The sequence below is a fragment of the Mauremys reevesii genome, linkage group 1 (genome assembly GCF_016161935.1).
Source record: "Mauremys reevesii isolate NIE-2019 linkage group 1, ASM1616193v1, whole genome shotgun sequence".
Taxonomy (NCBI): Eukaryota; Metazoa; Chordata; order Testudines; family Geoemydidae; genus Mauremys; species Mauremys reevesii.
The window spans coordinates 62,943,448-62,964,034 of record NC_052623.1 but is presented as its reverse complement, the minus strand read 5'-3'; the positions used below and the strand labels follow the sequence as shown (position 1 = coordinate 62,964,034).

At 42.9% G+C, this 20,587-nt stretch overlaps 1 protein-coding gene across 6 annotated transcripts in view; it reads left to right on the top strand.

Annotated features, from left to right (window-relative positions):
- Window positions 1-20,587, top strand: part of RB1 (RB transcriptional corepressor 1) — a 176,360-nt gene that overhangs the window by 10,237 nt on the left and 145,536 nt on the right. For 4 of the 6 annotated variants that reach the window (XM_039519842.1, XM_039519843.1, XM_039519844.1 and 1 more), the window contains 4 exons: window positions 2,483-2,598; window positions 16,410-16,544; window positions 18,956-18,994; window positions 19,712-19,779. In XM_039519842.1, coding sequence (XP_039375776.1) covers window positions 2,483-2,598; window positions 16,410-16,544; window positions 18,956-18,994; window positions 19,712-19,779 — 358 coding nt within the window. Of the gene's footprint in view, window positions 1-737; window positions 870-2,482; window positions 2,599-4,235; window positions 4,337-16,409; window positions 16,545-18,955; window positions 18,995-19,711; window positions 19,780-20,587 lie in introns of those variants that run through there. The other 2 variants (XM_039519845.1, XM_039519847.1) reach the window with 2 other exon arrangements.

Genomic DNA, 20,587 nt, shown 5'->3' with positions numbered 1-20,587 from the left:
TTTGAATAGAGACTGGGAGTGACTGGGTCATTACACATATTGAATCTATTTCCCCATGTTAAGTATCCTCACACCTTCTTATCAACTGTCTGGAATGGACCATCTTGATTATCATTACAAAAGTGTGTTTTCTCCTGCTGATAATAGCTCATCTTAATGAATTAGCCTCTTAGAGTTGGTATGGCAACTTCCACCTTTTCATGTTCTCTGTATGTATATATATCTTCTTACTATATGTTCCATTCTGTGCATCTGATGAAGTGGGCTGTGTAGCCCACAAAAGCTTATGCTCAAATTTGTTAGTCTCTAAAGTGCCACAAGTACTCCTGTTCTAATCCCAATAAAGTTGTTGAGATTTTTTTTTTTTTGGTGAGAGTCTGGGAGTTGGCTTGTTCTGTTACAGGACAGAGACCTTAGTCTGTCAGCTTCACTCTCAACTCTTGCTTAGATGCATAACTGATCTTGATTTGAAGGTACTAGTAGTGCTAACTGCATGCTGATATTTTTTTCTTCAAATGCAGATCATGGAAACAGTGGGGATGGGAGGAAATAACTCCTCTTGGGAATGAGTATTTGATATGTTAAAGGAAATAAATTAAGGACCTCTTCATTAACAGTCATCTTTGCACATCTTTTATGCTGCCCCTTGTGCAAGGGCCACTTGCTTCCTTCCCCTTCCCCCAATAAAAACCTCTTTCTATACTTCAAATTTCTTCTTAAGAATCTCTTTTGCCATGATGTCTACCAGTACGCTGCCAGCTAATGATGGCTAGTCAGGGGTTGAGTGGAAGACTACTGCTATTGATCTGCTTATTTATCTCCATTAACCAACGAAGAGTCTGCGCTTACAAATTGTACAACCTGCTAATGTATGTAAAACATGCTTATTACTTTTATTCCTTTTCCCCTTAGTTCCTCCCTCTTGCTTCACCCAACTGTTTTGTTGTGTCTTAAATGAAGACCTGTCCCCCTCCAGTTACTTGCAACTCTCTTCTTCTGTGTCTGTAAAGTACATAACACAACTGGGCTATGACTTGTTTTCAGCTTACATGATTCTATAATACAAACTGAAGATAATTGATTTTTAAACTTTATTAAACTTCTTTTGGAAGGGGAAAAGAAAACTAAAACTTACCATTTTTATATTTCAAAGTTGTGAATCTTTAAGATGTCACAGTGTAAATGTCTTGTAGGTCTTTTTCATGTTTTATTTGTTAAATTTGTATTTTGAAAGTAGGCAAAGTAATGCAATAACGTTTGGGATTAAAATACTTGTTTGTAGAACTAAGATTTCTTATGGAAGTGTTGATTTTTATGTAGAATTTCTTTTTAAAAGAATTAAAGTAAATTACTACCTCAAATGAGCTGACATGCATTTTGAGTAGTAACTTAAGAGTAGCTTCAGTAACGTTGCTTCAGTGCTAAACTAATTTTTAATATATGTATAGAGTATCACGTGCTAAAGTACCTTTAGGTTGGCAGTTGATGTTCAGTTACTAGTTGAAGTCAATTTCTGAGTTGACTAATAGCTTGACATTTCAATGCGTGGCTCTCATCCTTCAGATTTCCCAGGTGCTATCATCGAACAGCTTAGGTCAGACTGGCCAACATGTAGAAAACTTTTAAACTCAGTTTTCTGTGGGAAGTTTAACCCTAAATTTGAGGTTCCTGGAATGGAGGTATATATTGGGATTTTTTGGCTTTAATGCTACATGAACCTTTAGTTGCATGCTGGTTACTAGAGGACTGAAGAAGCTCAACTGAAGAAATGACACTTAACAAACATTGAATTTAGTTGGCCCTGCTTCTTCAGGTTTGCTTGTCACTGAGAGTTATGTTGCATAGGGAATGACTTGAGAATTTGTCAATAGGCCTAATAAAAAGTACAATGGGAAGAATATTCAGGAACATCCAATGGACAGTAGGCAGATCCCAAGAAACTGTATTGAGTATCAGCATTGCCAAAAAAAATTAAGGTTTTAAACGTCCAACTACTAAACAGAGTTGGCTGCATAATAACATTCACACAAGTCTAATTGTACATTTCCTTCATTTGTGAATTTGTGCCAACCTTTAAGACTTTTTTTTCTTTTAAAAGCTGATTATGGTCTGGTCCTGAAAGGTATAATCTGTCTTGTCTGCAAAGTTTGAGGCACTTACAGTATTAATCTGCCTTAATGAAAATGTATTGCTTATGCACAACTGAAGCATATAACTGTTTTTCAATAGAAACATCATTCCCATTCTAAGGCTACTTTGATGTTTACAGGGAAAATTAAGCTTGCACTGCAGGAATGAGTATTGGAATGTCTTTGCACTTTCATCTAAAAGATGTAAATATCTGGAACTCTTGACTTGTTCAATAATTAGAAATCATAGCTTTGGATGTTTTCTGGCATTTGTTTAACAGAGCAGTATTCTGTATATAATACTCAGGTGATAACTCAAAAGCAAGCTAAAACTGTGTTCTCTCTTCCACTAGGTGGGTTACAGTGAAAAGAAAAAGGACGTGTGGGGGATCTGTATCTTTATTGCAGCAGTTGACTTGGATGAGATGACATTCACTTTTACGGAGCTTCTGAAAAGTATAGGTATGAGGTAGGTTTTGCATGAATTGAAACTCCTGCAATAAGCTGGGGGCAGGTGACACTTTTTGGGTAAGATTACCAAGATTCTTGTTTTTAATCAACTCGAGCCTTTGTATATATGACTTACCAAACAAAGGCAGCCATGCAAAGATTTATCATTTTGATCCAGGCATAAACTACACTAAACCCTCTAGCTCTCCCCTTTTCACTAACAAAGTGAAATTCAAATTTTAAATGCATAAATCTGAAAAATCTCATTTAAGCTTTTTAACAGCTTCCCAACACACTGCTCATCTTTAATGATCCAGCATGAGTTTAAACTCTGCACCTTTCTACCTGCTTTCCAGCAGAGGATAGGTGAACTGTGGCATTGGTACTATGACTCCTCAACAAATCTTCAATTGTATTTGAACCCCCGCTAACTTCTTTAGGGCCTGTGGCTTATGAAAAAAGATAAAAGATAAAAGCAAAAACTTATTTTAATCTATCATATAGATAACTGTAGAGTTTGCATGGTTGTCTTCTTTTGGTGGATGAACTAGATTTGTAATAAATTTGTCTAATAAATCACTTTTCCATAGGTAGAGCATGTGTATGTATTACTAAACTAGTGGACTGTTCTTGCACTCTGGAGCATTTTACTTACCGTAGTTTTGCTCTCCTGAGGTCCGCAGTCATCTTTTATAGACAGAAAGTCTATAATATGGCTAAAATCAAGGGGAAATATATTAGCATTTTTCTTATAACCCATCCTGTGTCATTGTCTTGAGTTGAAATATTTTGGACCACATGGAGAAATACTTGAAAAACAAAAAATAAAACAACAAAAAAACCCAATTTAAACTTAAATTCTTCTCTGGGTAATTGTCCACACAAATTCCACTCATGATGTGCAGAAAATGGGATTGTTTTTGGCTAGCAGTGTCTGTTGGGTCTATGCCTGTGCTCTTATGCCCTCCACCTGAGGGCATAAAGGATGGAGCGGGGTCTCTCCTGCCCTTCAGTTTTTCGTACTGCCCATGGATGCAAGACAGAGCCCTTGGCAGTGTCTGCTTTTCTTGTTCATTGTGTGATTTAGCTTAACTTGTAAGAATTAGTATAATTAAGTTTGTTTAGGGTTCCTTATGTCCACTGGCTTATGTGTGGTGTGTTTATATTAAGTAACTTGTCGAGGCTAACAAACAAAGTTTCTACTCTCCACTCCCCACAGGGACTTAGGATCATAGCAGAAGCTAAATCACTTGGGTTTAATACCTGTTCCTCATGTGGCCCTGCTATACCAATGAACATATATCATGGGGGAAGGACATGGAGAGGGTCCAGAGAAGAGCAACAAGAATGATTAAAGGTCTTGAGAACATGACCTATGAAGGAAGGCTGAAAGAATTGGGTTTGTTTAGTTTGGAAAAGAGAAGACTGAGAGGGGACCTGATAGCAGTTTTCAGGTATCTAAAAAGGTGTCATAAGGAGGAGGGAGAAAACTTGTTCACCTTAGCCTCTAAGAGTAGGTTAGATAAATGTCTATCCAGGATCGTCTAGACAGTATTTGGTCCTGCCATGAGGGCAGGGGACTGGACTCGATCTCTCGAGGTCCCTTCCAGTCCTAGAATCTATGAATCTGTTACAGGATGTTGTGTTTTCTCCAAGTGTATCCAGACAGGGTGGGAGGCGATGCTGAAACTCTCCTGCTGCAGAAGTTGATGCAGGCCTCCTCAAATGGAGATCTTCAGCAAAACCTCAACCAGAAGGTCAGTTCCCATTGTTCAGCACCCTGATACTGCAAGATACCTTGGAGTGGTTCTGGTTCGTAGCCTCACATAGTGCCAGTATGTGACACAGACCACTTATGGAGAAGACACTCTTACCTTTCAGATAGCCATATTGGGCTTTGGCTTGTTGGCAGCTGAATATTGCATGTCAGTATGGGCAGGTAATGTACATATGAAAGTTGTTGATATGTAATTGAACACTGCTATGAGAATTGTCACAGTAGTTCTGAAGTCAACCTATATGGACAGTCTGGTTTCCTGTCTTTGTGCATATCTTGCCAACATTCTTCCAAAGAGATTCAGGCAGCAATAATATTGAGAATACGACTGCACAATAAATGAACTCACTTGCAGAGTTATGAAGATCTCCATATCGCCCTGAGATGCCACCTTTAAGTCTGGGTCTGGTTAGAAGCCAAAACCCACAAAAATTCAGGACTGTCACCAAACAGCAGTATGAAGGCTGTGAGGAAATAAGCAGGGTCAGGAATCAAGACATGGTCACCTGGCTAAACCATGCATCATATGATATGGATCACAGCAAACCACATTAGAACATCAGACAGACATTGCAGTAATGTACTGTACTAATGGAAAACTAAGGGTGGTCTGATATACAAATCTGGAGAAGACATCCAAACCATATCTAGTGAACTGCTTTAAGATCCTTCTCCCAAGGGACAGTTTTGATTAATTCCATATCAGTGGAAGCCATTAACTTTTAATGCTGCTTTTCAAGTTGCCATCTGAAACAAGTGGCCTAGTGAGATGAATCTGTTCAGAGCCACTTCCCATCAGAGACCTCACTCATCCACTGTCTGTGGTTCAGGTACCAAAGTCACTTTTACTGGAGAGAGGCTTAGGGAGGCCAATACAAACCCCCTTACTTTTAGAACAGTGGTTTTCAAACTGAGGTATGAATATTGCTAGGTTACGTGATGTCTCATCGAGGGTATGTGAGAAAAGTCCTGTAATGTCAGACAATGTATTTTATTTAGTAAGACTTGGTAATGTAATCATAGACATATTATGTCCCTGTCTCAGATCAGGGTACATGGTAGACGACATTATTTGGAAAGGGGTACACACCCTAAAAAGTTTGAAAACCACTGCTTTAGAGTATCCACATCTGGACAAAGAGGTGTCATGTATCACAGTCCTTGGTTTGCAGGCAGGGTACTCTTGATACAACGGTCTCTTTCTCTAGAGAGGAGACATTTTTTTTTTCTTCTCTTCCTCTTAACTCAGCAGGGAATCATCTCCTACTTGTCCTCCATCTCATCATGAGGTAGTTCAGTAGGAGTCAGGGAGAGATTTCAGGAAACAGTGAAGGGAGTTACAAAAAGATCAGGACCATACAGAGATACTCCATCTGCTATTCCCCAAGGCACCTACCACAGCATTACCCATATATGCCCTGGCAATATTGGGCTCCCTGGCATATTCAGCCCTACTCCAGGAAGCCAGCATCCTCTGTTGTGTCCTAGGTCTCCTCCTCTGAAGAGGTAACAAGGTTAGTCTCCATAGAATATCTTTCATCCATGGCTGCTGCAGGGGCAAAAAGAGGAGAGTCAAGAGGAACAACATTCTCCAGAGTAGGAGCACCCAGTCCTGGCTTTAATAATCTCTTCTTTGTGGGAGGTGGTGAACCCACCTACATCAGCATTTGCAGATGAATTTGCAGTTTTCTAAGACTTTATAAAAACACATGGCAGAATCTTAGATATTCCCCTTGACACTGTACAGGAGAAACACACATTCTTGGACATAGTTCAGTTTGCAATTCCAGGGAGATTAGTCATGCTGATAAATGATGGTCTGCTGGAACCTGTCAAAACATTTGACACACATCTGCATTGACTCCACCTCTGAGAGTGGACAAAAGATAAGTCCTTGCAAAGGGGTTTGAATATTTTTATCAGCATCTTTCCTCTGGCTCTCTCTGGTTGTGCAAGCTGTATAGTAGAGGACAAAGCAGCAAGGTCCTCTGAAATCCACCCCCAAAGAGGATCCTCAAAAAATGGATCTCTTTTGCTGGAAGGTCTATTTATCTGCTAGCCTCCAAATATGGGTTGCAAATTACCAAGCTCTACTGTGATTTCTTCAGGACAAACTAACTTTGTGGATAAGCTATTCAAGGAACATCAAGAAGAATTGAAAGCCCTCCTGGCTGAGGTCCAATTGACTGCTAGAATATCCTTGCAGGCTGCACTGGACACATCTGACAAGGCAGTGCACACAATTGCCAGGAGAAGACTGTCATGGCTTCAGTCTGCAGGAATCCCTTGGAAGGCCCAAGCAACAACCAAGGACCTTACATTTCAGAGCTACAACCTCTTTAGCAGTGGCACTGATAAGGCACATCATACCCTGAAAAATTCCAGGGCAACTTTGCATTCCTTGGGGCTCTCTCCGAACTCCAAAAAAAGAAAGCAGACAACACAACAGCTGTATTTCAAGTGGTGTTCCTTGACTCAATGTTATGGTCAGCCATCAAAGATCCTCTGAGCCACTGAGGAAGAGGCAGATATTTCACTGGAGACAGCCTTCTGCCACCTCCTGAGTCTGGAGCTTTGAATGGGCAGCACATTTGACACCAACATTGGGAACTTGGCTAGCACCTCACAGGATCTTTTTTTTGTTCTACCATGGCAACTGTCTCCCATTTTCAAGAAGCTTGGGGTATGATTACCATGAACCAGTGGGTTCTCAATCATAAACAAGGACTATACATCCAGTTTTAGTCCCTTCCAATCACCTTCCCCTCTGCCCACATTCTTCTTCAGGAACCCTTTTCACAGGAGACTGTTGAAGCAGGAGGTAGACTCTTTTCAGGTGGGAGTAGTGAAGAAAGTGCCACTGGAGTACAGACCCAGGGTCCTTGTTGTTCCCACTCTCCCTTTTTTCACAAAGTAAGAGACTGAGTCTCCAACCCCCCGTCTTCATCACCTCACACCTCAGTTTCAAATTCAGAATGGCAACCTCAGTTTCTACAGGTTTCAGAGTAGCAGCCGTGTTAGTCTGTATCCGCAAAAAGAACAGGAGTACTTGTGGTACCTTAAAGACTAACAAATTTATTTTAGCATGAGCTTTCGTGAGCTACAGCTCACTTCTTCGGATGCATAGAATGGAACATACAGACAGGAGATATTTATACATACAGAGAACATGAAAAGGTGGAAGTATGCATAACAACAGGAAAAGTCTAATCAATTGAGATGAGCTATCATCAGCAGGAGGAAGAAAAACTTTTTGAAGTGATAATTAAGATGGCCCATAGAAGGTGTGAGGAGAACTTAACATAGGGAAATAGATTCAATTAGTGTAATGACCCAACCATTCCCAGTCTCTGTTTAGGCCAGTGTTAATTGTATCTAATTTGCATATTAATTCATGTTCAGCAGTTTCTCTTTGGAGTCTGTTTTTGAAGTTTTTTTGTTGCAAAACTGCCACCTTCAAGTCTGTCACTGAGTGGTTAGAGAGGTTGAAGTGTTCTCCCACTGGTTTTTGAATGTTATGATTCCTGATGTCAGATTTGTGTCTATTTATTCTTTTGCATAGAGACTGTCCAGTTTGGCCAATGTACATGGCAGAGGGGCATTGCTGGCACATGATGGCATATATCACGTTGGTAGATGTGCAGGTGTACGAGCCCCTGATGGCGTGTCTGATGTGATTAGGTCCTATGATGGTGTCACTTGAATGGATATGTGGACAGAGCTGGCATCGGGCTTTGTTGCAAGGATAGGTTCCTGGGTTAGTGTTTGTTGTATGGTGTGCGGTTGCTGGTGAGTATTTGCTTCAGGTTGGGAGGCTGTCTATAAGCGAGGACTGGCCTGTCTCCCAAGATCTGTGAGAGTGAGGGATCATCTTTAAGGATAGGTTGTAAATCTTTGATGATGCGCTGGAGAGGTTTTAGTTGGGGGCTGTAGGTGATGGCTAGTGGCGTTCTGTTGTTTTCTTTTTTAGGCCTGTCCTGTAGTAGGTGGCTTCTGGGTACTCTTCTGGCTTTGTCAATCTGTTTTTTCACTTCAGCAGGTGGGTATTGTAGTTTTAAGAATGCTTGATAGAGATTTTGTGGGTGTTTATCTCTGTCTGAGGGATTGGAGCAAATACGGTTGTATCTTAGAGCTTGGCTGTAGACAGTGGATCGTGTGGTGTGTCTGGGATGGAAGCTGGAGGCATGTAAGTAAGTATAGCGGTCAGTGGGTTTCCGGTATAGGGTGGTATTTATGTGACCATCGTTTATTAGCACAGTAGTGTCTAGGAAATGGACCGCTTGTGTGGATTGGTCTAGGCTGAGGTTGATGGTGGGATGGAAATTGTTAAAATCACGGTGGAATTCCTCGAGGGCTTCTTTTCCATGAGTCCAGATGATGAAGATGTCATCAATGTAGCGCAAGTAGAGTGGGGGCGTTAGGGAACGAGAGCTAAGGAAGCGTTGTTCTAAGTCAGCCATAAAGATGTTGGCATACTGAGGGGCCATGCGGGTACCCATAGCAGTGCCACTGACTTGAAGATATATATTGTCACCAAATGTGAAATAGTTGTGGGTGAGGACAAATTGTCCTCCTGCTGATGATAGCTCATCTTAATTGATTAGACTTTTCCTGTTGTTATGCATACTTCCACCTTTTCATGTTCTCTGTATGTATAAATATCTCCTGTCTGTATGTTCCATTCTATGCATCCGAAGAAGTGAGCTGTAGCTCACGAAAGCTCATGCTAAAATAAATTTGTTAGTCTTTAAGGTGCCACAAGTACTTCAGTTTCTACAATCTGTTTACTAGATCCTGTGGACTGGTTTGCAGCTTTTGACCTGCCAGATGCCTATTTTAACATTTCCTTATATCCAGCTCACAGAAAATACCTGAAATTCATGGCATGAACATCATGCTATCAGTATAGAGTCCTTCCTTTTCACCTTTTCATCCATTAGTTTTCATCACCAAGAAGCTGAATGGCTAATTCAAGGAGAACAGCCACAACAGGTGACTAACTTGGTACAATCAATCCTAAAACGTCTTACCTTGCTGGGTTTCAATGTCAGAAACCAAAACTAAGTCCAGCTCAGAGCATAGAATTCAGAGCAGCAGGATTAGACTTCAGATCAGTGAGGGCCTAACTTCCACAGTAACAGTGTCAGACTGTGACACATCTCATCAGTCAACTTCATGCCTATTTAAGAACTGTCTCATACTTGTATGCTTTGCAGTATACACTTACATCACACAGCACGCCACATTTCACCTTTGATCCATGCAAAAGGGGTTGAGATCAGTATATCTACCTAGCAGATGCCACATGCAGACATGTAATGCCCAGGGATTTGGTGAGTTAAAGAGTGGTCCAGATCAGTAGTCAGAGTTCATGCAAGATGTTGGAATTATTATTTATGCAGGGTATTACCACAACACTAATTTAAACATAAATTCCTTTATTAAATCTAAAGGCTAAATGGTATTTATACAATTGCTTTAAACATGCCCCCAAAGCCTAAATAATAATAAATTTATTATGTAATGACAGTAATAAAACATTTATAAGTACCTGATAAAGATAGATGCAAATAGATTACACCCAGGAGTGCTTAGACCCATATTGGTTGGCTCCAACTTGGCCAGGCAAGGTATTAGCAATGAACCCTTTAAGAGTTTACTTTTTGAATCCTTTAACAAACAAGTGGTGTCATTGCCAATTACTGACTTCAGCTAAAAAACAATTTGAGACCAGGGCCGCCCAGAGGATTCCGGGGGCCCGGGGTCTTCGGCGGCGGGGGGCCCTTCCGTTCCGGGACCCGCCGCCAAAGTGCCCCGAAGACCCGCGGCGGGAGCCCCCCGCCGCCGAATTACCGCCGAAGCGCAGCCCGGTCTTCGGCGGTAATTCGGTGGCGGGGGGGGGTCCCCGCTGCGGGCCTTAGGGGCACTTAAGCGGCGGGTCCCGGAACAGAAGGGGGCCCCCCACCGCCGAAGACCGGGCTGCGCTTCGGCGGCAGCGGGTCGCCCCGGCCCCGGCCTCTTACCCGAGCGCGTCTCCGGCGGGGCCTGAGCTCCGTCCCGCTCAGAGCCGTGTGTGGCGGGGGCGGGGCTGTGCGCTCCACGCCGAGCGGAGGCAGCTGCCCCGCCCCCTCCCCACGCGACTCTGAGCGGGGCGGGGCTCAGGCCCCGTTGGAGCTCCCAGCCCCGCCCCCTCCCCACGCGGCTCTGAGCGGGGCGGGGCTCAGAGGCCCCGGCGGAGACTTGGCGCTTGATGCGCTGAGGCTCCAGGAGAGGGGCGGAGGCGGGAGCCTCCGCTCTTCTCTTGGGGGCCCCTGCGGAACCCGGGGCCCGGGGCAAATTGCCCCCTTTGCCCCCCCCTCTGGGCGGCCCTGTTTGAGACAGTTTACTCTTATTTCCAGTTTTAATCCAGATAAGATTTACCAAGGCTTTTCCTCCCTATTTCTTCCCCTTTCTTTGCTGACCAACGGTTCTTTGTTTGCACCTGGGTTCACATAGGCCCTAACTTTTGAGAGAACACTTTTGAGATAACAAGGAAGTATGTGGGGTGCCAAGGTTCATGTTGGCTCATTCTAAAATAGATTCTGTCTTATTTAAAACCATCTGCAATAACCTTTATCAGTCAGGGGCCTTCTTTTTAGAAACTTCCCCTTTTTCAAACCAGGAATTCTTTCTACTGCATTCCTTCTAGCCTTAACTCATTATTTTCAAGTCTTTTCTTTATAACACACTTCTTTAACCAAATCCAAGCAAAGTTTAATTCTTTGATTTTTAGATTTATTCTACACAAGGGATATAATAGCCAAGAGAGCTAATCTAAGGGGAAGGTACACTGAGGTATCTGGAGGGGTTGTGTGAGGCAGCAAGGCAGGATCAGGTGGGTTGGCAAGACAGGGTCAAACAGGGTCCAAGTAGCAGCTAATGGTAATGGCTTGTTGCTCAGAGAAGGCCAGAAAGGAAGCAGGGAGTTTGTATTGGTTACAAGCCAATCAGGAAGCTGGTCATGAAATCCTGGAAGCTGACCCATTCAAGTCTGTGAATACACTGATAATTTGAGTTGGTGTGGCATGATGGCCAAGGCTGCTTCTCAGGAACCCAATGGGCCTGGGTTTGAGACTGGGGTTTCCTGACAACATGTTGGTCATAATCCCACTAGAAATCCTCTTTGTTAAACTGGGTGGACAGAGCAACTTCAGGTGGGGAGAGGAATTTCCCTAATCCATGTCTCTACCTCCAAAAACCTTGGTAACAGATTCCTCTGTGTGTGGGGGTGAGTGGGCTTATCTGGATCAACTGGCAATTCAGGATCTGTGGTCTCCTTAGGAAGCCTGCTTGCACATAAACACTTTAGATGTTAATACAATTGGCCTGGCATGAAAAAGCTTTGCTACACCTTCAGGAATCAGCAAGTTAAGTGCTGGCTGACAACACTACAGCAGCGCACTATATTTACAGACAAGTGAGAGCTAGATCATTCCCATTCTGTCGGGAAGTCAAACATCTGTGTGTGGTGCATCCTGAACCAGAGCACATTGCTAACTGATACCTGCTGCAATGGAGACATAAGTCCAGGCTCCCTTTCAACACCTTCCTCATCCCCTGGACACTAGGACTCATGTATACCTTTCCATAGATACCTACGACAGTGAGGGCAAACAATTAGTTTTGAGAGAGCTGGACAAATATATGAATGTGATTGTATGATAGGGTTGCTTGTGATTGTAAGGGGCAGGGCTCAGCAGCCTTGGGCCTCGCTTTTGGTTTGTGTTTGAAACATGCTTCTGGGGATACCCAGACCTGTGAGCCACTGTGTTCTCTCTGACTCAGCAAGAGTAAGTTTTGCTGGCGATTAGACACAGCTTTCTTCCATACCAGTCTGTTTTCCTCACCAGCAAACTCCTCTAGGCTTTGCTGAACCAGACCTTGCCTAGCAGGTGACCATCGGTGAACTTCAGCTCCTCAGAGATGTTTCTGTGTAATGCACAGCCCCTACCACTGTGCATTCACAGAAGATGCTGAGTTAGCTGATATATTAATAAACTGTCATGAACTTTAACTGGGGTAAATACACTCTTCCCTTCAAACACAGCACTGAATTGGTTTATGGTAAAAGTAATACACGTTTATTAACAAAATAGCATGGATTAAATAATACCCAGTAAAGGAGATAAAGGGTAGAGATGGTTACAAGCAAAAGTGAAAACATGCATCTAAGCATGTAAAATGTTATTTAGTACAATAGTCTTTATTCAAGATGGTTCCCGGGGTGGGGGCCCACTCTGCATCTCCTTTCTAGCTTTTTTCTGGCCAGGAGCCATCACAGAGAAAGAAACCAAATGATTTAATATCTCCTTAATGTGAAGGATCCTCTCTCTGTGTTCATTATATTCCTAAAGGGCTGTCTTTGTCTTACAAGTCTGAAAGGCCTCCCGGAGATTAAATCTCCTTTGGGGTGCTGGAGCCATTTTAACTCTACATCTCTCATGTTCAAACTCAGGATAACCCCTGCTGGTTTAGCTTGATAGCTTTGTTTATAGCTAATATGTAAATTGAGGTAAATCCACAGTCCTTGCTAGGACAGACCTGTTTATCACTTTTTACCCAGGCTAGGCTTTCTGGTCTTAAACTTCGTTCTAGTAACATCATATAGAGAGAATCCACAGCTTCATATATAACATTAACACATGCATTTAACAATTATATCAATAACAAGCATGTTAGCTTTCATATGCCTCATAAGGCCTATTTTATACAAATATTACAGTAGTGTGTATATGGGGGTGTATCTAGGGCAGGGGTCTGCAACCTCTGGCACACAGCTCACTAGAGTAAGCTCCCTGGCGGGCCGGGCCAGTTTGTTTACCTGCCGCATCAATAGGTCTGGCCGACCGCGGCTCCCACTGGCTGCAGTCTGCCATCCCAGGCCAATGGGGGTGGTGGGAAGCTGCAGCCAGCACATCCCTTGGCCCGCACCGCTTCCTGCAGCCCCCATTGGCCTGGGATGGCGAACCGCAGCCAGTGGGAGTCACAGTCAGCTGAACCTGCCGACGCGGCAGGTAAACAAACTGGCCCAGCCTGCCAGGGTGCTTTCCCTGGCGGGCGGCATGTCAGAGGTTGCCGACCCCTGATCTAGGGTATCTAGGATGTCTTCCATTCCTAAATGTTTATGCTTCAGGGTTTCAGCCAGCCACATGCAGGAGTCAGAAAGGATTTCCATCCCTCTATGTATTCTGTTTTTTGAATATCCTTCCTTTTGAAGCATCAGGGATGGCTCCAGCTAGAGATAGGACATGGAATGGGGAGGGCCAGTGCTCTGAGATTGTACTGAGCTTATTCTCTCTCTCAGAGGCTTGGCTGGCTGGTTTTTACTCATATGCTTAGTGTCTTAACTGATCACTATATATGGGGTTGGGAAGGAATTTTGCAATTACTTTAGGAGTTTTTGCCTTCCTCTGCAGCTGATGCAGGTTGCTTGCCAGGATCATCTGGATATATAGATAGAGATAGAGAGAACTTAATTTCCCTGCTGTTGTGGAGGCCTCACTTACTGGTGCTCCTTGGCCCCTCCTGTTCTCTGCCTGTGGCAGATAGTAGTTCAGTCTCCTGTGGGCTGTAATATTGTGTAATTTTGGTTGTTGGGTTTAGTGTGCAGGTGCTGGGTAGTGTTAGTATCCTGTGGTATACAAGAGGTCAGATGAGATCAGTGGTTCTCAACTTTTCCAGACTACTGTCCCCCTTTCAGGAGTCTGTCTTGCAAAGTGCAAGTTTCACATCACTTAAACTACTTGCTTAGAAAATCAGACATAAAAATACAAAAGTGCCACTGCACACTATTACTGAAAAATTGCTTATTTTCTCATTTTTACCACATAATTATAAAATAAATTGATTTGGAATATAAATAATATTTATATTTCAGTATGATACTTGAAATTGTTTTTCACTTGTGAGCCTTGTCTGAAGCCTGAACCCCAGGTGGCAGGGCTGAAATATGTAATTTAGCTTTGCCAGGGTTCCCTGGGGTATGGGGGTCTGGGCAGTTGCCCTGCTTGCCACCCCTAATGCCAACCCTGCACTTACAATCTCCCTAAACCTGTCCCATGACCCCCTGGGGACTGCGACCCACAGGCTGAGAAACACTGATCTAGATGAGCTGAGTCCCCTCCTGAAGACCTCTGTGTATCCCCAGAGGTATGTATACCCCTTGTTGAGAGCCACTGGACTAGATGGGCTGGTGATTCCTTCTAGCCTTACCCTCTGTGGGTCCTGAGGCAAGGATGCAGGGTGTATCGTGATAGCCCCAACATGAGCCAGGCAATTCTGGTATTAGATTTATCTGTTCAACACAGACCCCAGTCACCTTACCCATTCCACCTGACAGTCTTTTAGAACAATGACCCAGCATCTTTACACCTGACAGCCTGGTTGCTGGCTGAATAAAGTATACTGAAAGACACTGTACAGCTGAGGTTCAGAGCATTCTACATTCAGAACAGGAAACCTTTTAATCAACTTGACTTACAGAACTAAACTGAGATTTTTTTTCCATCAAGATATCTCAGCAACAGCTTTCACCACTGACATCTCCAGTTTCAACAATACTGGGCAACTTACTTGAAAACAATCTGGACTCTTCACCAACTCAAAATAAGAGTTCATTTTGCAAAATTATCTGTAAGCCATGCTGTCTTCACATCCGCCAGTAACAAAATTCCTGGAGGGATTCATGCATGTATTTCCCCCCTGCCTCCTGGTTTGGGTGCTGCCTCCCTTCTTTAATCTGAATATAGGACTAGCAGTGGTGATGGGTCCCTTCTTTGAGCCCTTAGTAACCTGCTCCCTTTACCACCTCTCAATGAAAACAGATTTCCTGGTGGATGTTGCATCAGGTAGGAGGGTAGGAATGATACAGGCTTGTATGTCAGGTTCCCTGTCTGTGGTATTTCAGAATGATGGGGTTACCCTTAGACCTCACCCAAAGTCCCTGCTCAAGGTAGTCTCAAAATTCTATTTAAATTGGTCTGTTCACCAAGTGACTTTCTTTCTAGAGCTTTGCATGCTAGACAGTGTCACTTTATTTAGATAAACTAAAATTGTTCAGGAACACACCTAGGCTATTAATGACATTTGACAGTCAAAGGGCACCATCATTCGCTCAAAGGTTATCCAGGTGGTTTTTGACTGCATAAGAACTTATCAATTAGTGAGGAAAAATTCCCTGACCATACTAGTGCTCGTTCCATTAGGGCTCAAGCTGCCTTGGCTGCTTGTTTGGGTAGTTTTCATACCTGAGATGAGTAGAACAGCAGTGTGGAGCTTGGTCCACACATTTACTACTCACTACTTCTATTATCAGAGCACCAAGAAGCCCTAGTGCAGACCAGAGGTTTGGATACCATTTCTGTGGGGCTGTCCTGCATCACTAGTTAAAGACTGTCACAAGGTGACTGGCCCCTTTAAGTGGAAGGGAGTGTCTAGTACATGTGTGACTCATCAGCTGCCTCCTAAGTATCCTTAAAAGAGGGTACCTGGGCCTAGTAAGTGGGAGAGCAGCTAGCAAGGGTCACTCAGGAAAAGGGCAGGTGAGAGCTGCTTGGTTCAGGCAGGAAAAGGGCTAGTGTGAGGGTTCTCTGGGAGTCAGGAGACTGGAGAAGGTTGGGGAAAGTTGCAGAGAACTGAAAGCTTTCTGCTGGCCCTCCCTGGAAAGAGGGAGAAATTGCAAGAAATCACTGGACGAGCTAGCTTGCTGGCCTTCCTGAGCCAGGGAGCCATGGCCAAAGAAGGCTGGAGAGGGCTTGAAGGCTGAGAGCATCAGAGGGAGAGCTCTTTATATTCTGGGGGAGAGGGAGATATAAGGGCATAAGAGGCGCAATCCTGGCCCCATTAGACCCTGCTAGCTAAAAAGAACTTCTTGAACATATGAAAAGTATGTACACCAAAAGTGAAATGTGTGTGTACAACACCTCTTAAAGAACCAGTAACTGTAAGGTAAATGTTCTTTTTTTGGTTTTAAAGAAACAGATCACATAATCTCTCAACTGTCTTCTTCCTTGCAGTGTGTGCACATGTTTTCGGTTGCTGAGAGAGATGGATGTTAACATGGATACCATAAGCACTAAAGTTGATAGTAATGTATCACGACTGAATAAGAAGTATGATGTATTATCTGCACTATATCACAAATTTGAAAGGTAAAATGCACAATTTTTTTGTTTGAACTGATGGATTGATTTTTAATTGACATTTATTTTGATTTCTAAAACATAGATACTAGAAGTGCCCATCCTAAACTTTAGGCATATTTCCTAGTATCTTAAAATCAGTTATACAGAAACACTATAACGTTTATACCATAACTATTATACTGCATTATAAGGCCATCCTGTTGTTGCTTCTGTTGGTATTATTTGTACTATGGTAACACCAGGGGCCTCCAGCCTCCTTTTTTAGGCATGGTACAGATAAACTGCCCCTGAAAACCTCACCACCCAAGTAATCCCATTCAGTTCACATCCCATCCTCTCCCCAAATGCCTGAGAAAAATGTTGAGATTTGAGGGTCCTGAGGCAAGGATGCAGGGTGTATAATGATAGCCCCAGCATGAACCAGGTAATTCTGGTATTAGATTTATCTGATCAACACAGACCCCAGTCACCTTACCTATTCCACCTGACAGTTTCTTAGAACAATGACCCAGCATCTTTACACCTGATAGCCTGGTTGCTGGCTGAATGAAGTATAGGCAACTATTCCTTTCATGTAAACAAATTATTTTCCGTGCTTAGCAACACTCTAGCAGGTTTTGCTGCTGCATGTCCTATTGATACTCCCCATCGCCTAAAGGGACATGATAGACTTGCTTTCCTAAATGGGTCAATTCTTTGTTCTTTAAATCTAATCCAGTTTATCATTGCATTGATGGTCAGTATAGAAGATGGAAAGTCCTAAGTATTTTTTCTCAGACCTACCGCAGGTAGGATGCCAGCCGTCCTGGTTTGGCCAAGAGTCACCCAGTATCGAGTTTGATCTTCTGGAGGCTACTGAAGCCAATCCAGGAGATTTTAGGCCACTAAAGGTCTGGCGGTGCAGCGGGATTAAGGCAGGCTCCCTACCTGCTCCGGCTCCGCGCCACTCCCGGAAGCAGTGACATGTCCGGCAGCACCTCCTAGGAGGAGGCACAGCCAGGGTGTCTATGCACGCTGAGCTAGGCACCGCTGTTGGACATGTCGCCGCTTCTGGGAGCCACCCGAAGTAAGTGCCCCCGGCTGGAGCCTGCACTCCGAACCCCCTTTCTGCACCAGCCCTGAGCCCCCTCCTGTACCCAAGCCCCCTCCCAGAGTCCATACCCCAAACCCCAGCCCCCTCCCACACCCAAACTCCCTCCTGGAGCCTGCACCCTGAATTCTCCCCTGTAGCTAAATGCCTTACCCCAGGCTCAGTCTGGAGGGCCCCTCCCCCCCCACAACAGTCCAAACCCTTCAGCCCAGCCCAGAGCCTGCACCCCAAGCCCCGGCCCCAGTCCCATGAAAATGAGTGAGAGTGGGAGAGAGTAAGCAACTGAGGGAGGGGAGCTGGAGTAAACAGAGTGGCGGGGCCTCAGAACAGGCAGGACAGGGTTGTGGCCTTGGGGAAGGGGCAGGACAGAGCAGGGCAAGGGTGTTTGCATTTGTGCAATTAGACAGTTGGCAACCCTAACCATAGGTCTTTTCTGAAGTATAAAAATGTCACTTAATCTGCATATTCCCTTTTTCCTTTTAAATCTTGCCCCTGAATATTTGTCGGATGTCTTTCCCCACCCATTCCTCATTTTTTCCCCTCTGACCTTTTTTCTGTAAAATGTTTGTACAGTGATATTACAGAAGAAGAGACTGAGGCAAATTACAAAGATAAAATTTTAAAACAGTATTACCAACCTCGAGCATTCAAAAATTTGAGTCCGACGCAATCATAAGGCTTTACAATTTTTTGTTTTTTTAAGGTTTTTGACTTCTGATTCCTGATCCTTTAGGTTGCCTACTTGGGTCATGTTTTAGTGGTTTCTATTCTCCTCAACCATGAGGACTAGGGCAACTTATTTTTAAAATGAGAGTTGTGAATCTCTTTCAATTGCTTGACTCCAAGAGCCTGTGGTTTTAAGAAGAAATTGTTATGGTAAGACTCTTTCAACAGAATCATGAGATGGTAACACTGATGCAATAAAGGCTGTGAAACAGTCTCATGACATATTTCATCCAGTGGTTTGAAAGTGTACTACAGACTCTACTACTTATTTACAAGACATTGGAAAATAACGTGCATGTAAATCCTGGCTTTCTGGAAAATTATTACTTAATAGATCATGTTTTTAAATTGCTTTATTATGTGAGGTTTGATATAAGCATTCCAACAAGAGCTGCTCCTTGTAAAGCTACTAGTTATAACCAGCCCATTGTGTCTGTTTGTGATACTTGTAAAATGGATTGACAATGTTCTTTAATTACAATAACTGACATTTTCTGAGGTGGCATGTATTTCTGCTGTACTTAGCTGAAACAAAGAATGCTACACGCTTGTTTTAGATTGAGAAAGGTATGCGAAGTAAGGACCTGAATTTTTTTTCTAGGACTTGTGGACTTATCTACGTGATACAAGCCAGCAGTCAGTAAGTTTGACTTTTATAATTTATATATAAAATTTAGGAGGCGATCCAAAACATATGTTAGTATTTTACTTTTCTAACTACTTGTTTCTAAAGTGTATACAAAAAACCCCCAATCTATTGATGGCACCAACATGTCATGTGACTAGTTTAGATTGAACAGGCACTTGGGGAGTTTCAGTGGGAAATGAAAAAAGTTGCAGAAGTGATATACTTGGTCAGTGTATTGATGGTGCCACTTGCACCATGAATATCTCCACCTGCTGGTTTATGAATCAGCATGGAAGAAACTAACAGTGGCAGGATGAGCTTCATAAACATAGTAATAGATGAGAGGAAATATTGGCTGCTCCCAAAATGAGATTGAGTTAAGGCTGTGACTGGAGAATAGGACCTTTTTGTCAAAGACATGAGCAAGAGAAAACTACTCCCAATAATTTGAGTAAATTATCAACATTCACTTCCTTCACCCAAACATTAATGCTTAGAATTTCTTGAATGGAATAAGAACAATTAGCCTTTCCATTTCAAAATTTGTTTGTAGTTTTAATTCCATTCAGAATGTATTGTGATAACTATACCTTAAAGTGTGTGGGAAAACTTTCTGTGTTGCCCTAAATGAATGAGTCCACAGACTCAAGTTATTCTCCAGAGACTATATTCAGAATTGTTGTACAACTGTTGCTGTGAAATTTTTACTACTTTGTTGTCTGTGTATAGGACTTCTGCTGAATTGAGTTTGCCATTAGTTCTGAAAACTTCGTGGATCACTTTTTTGTTGGCGAAAGGTAAATTATGTTTATAGTAGAATTATTTTAATTTCTTTGAATGGAATGAATGTATAAACTTTTTTTTTTTTTGATATCTCCAATACAAGAAGCAAGACCTTGCTTGGCTGTTCTCTTAGCTGGTATTATGGACTGGGAAGTTTGAATATGGTATGTGATATCTTTCCTGCCACTTAGGAGGCTGTTGCTGTTCTGGCCACTTGGATTTAAGGGTGGAATGTTTGGGGGTTTTTTGTTTTTTTTTTAAAAATAATGCCCCAATTTCATGGAAATGGCTGCCTGAAAGTGACCAGTATTTTATTTATTTATATTTTTAATAGACCTGGAGAAGTTTGTAAGATTGTTTCTTCACTGTGGTAAGACTCACTCTGTGAAGAGCTTGGGGCCTTAGTTAAGGATAGGAGGCCAACACCATATTGTTATAGCAGTACAATCAGCATCTAAAGCCTCTTCTGCACTAAGGAATTTATTCTAAAAAATCCTCATTGGTTCAGAATTAGTTCATTTGCACCAGCGGGAGCCCTAGTGTATACAAAGCTCCTGTGTTTACAACTGTCAATAAAACCTGCTTAGCAGCAGCTGAAACAATGGAGTTTTTGTTTCCTCCTAAAATTCTTGAGTATAGCCATAAAGTAAGGCTAGGGGAGGTTTTCTGCTTGCCTTTTTGAGAGTCATGAGGAAGGGGTAAAATTCTACCAGGTATAGGAAGGTCAATAAAAAAGTTCTGTAAGAGGCTGGAAGTAGATGAACTCAGTCAAACTGAGGCTGGAAATGAGCCTAGGTGATAACCTTCTAGTCCCAGTGGTAA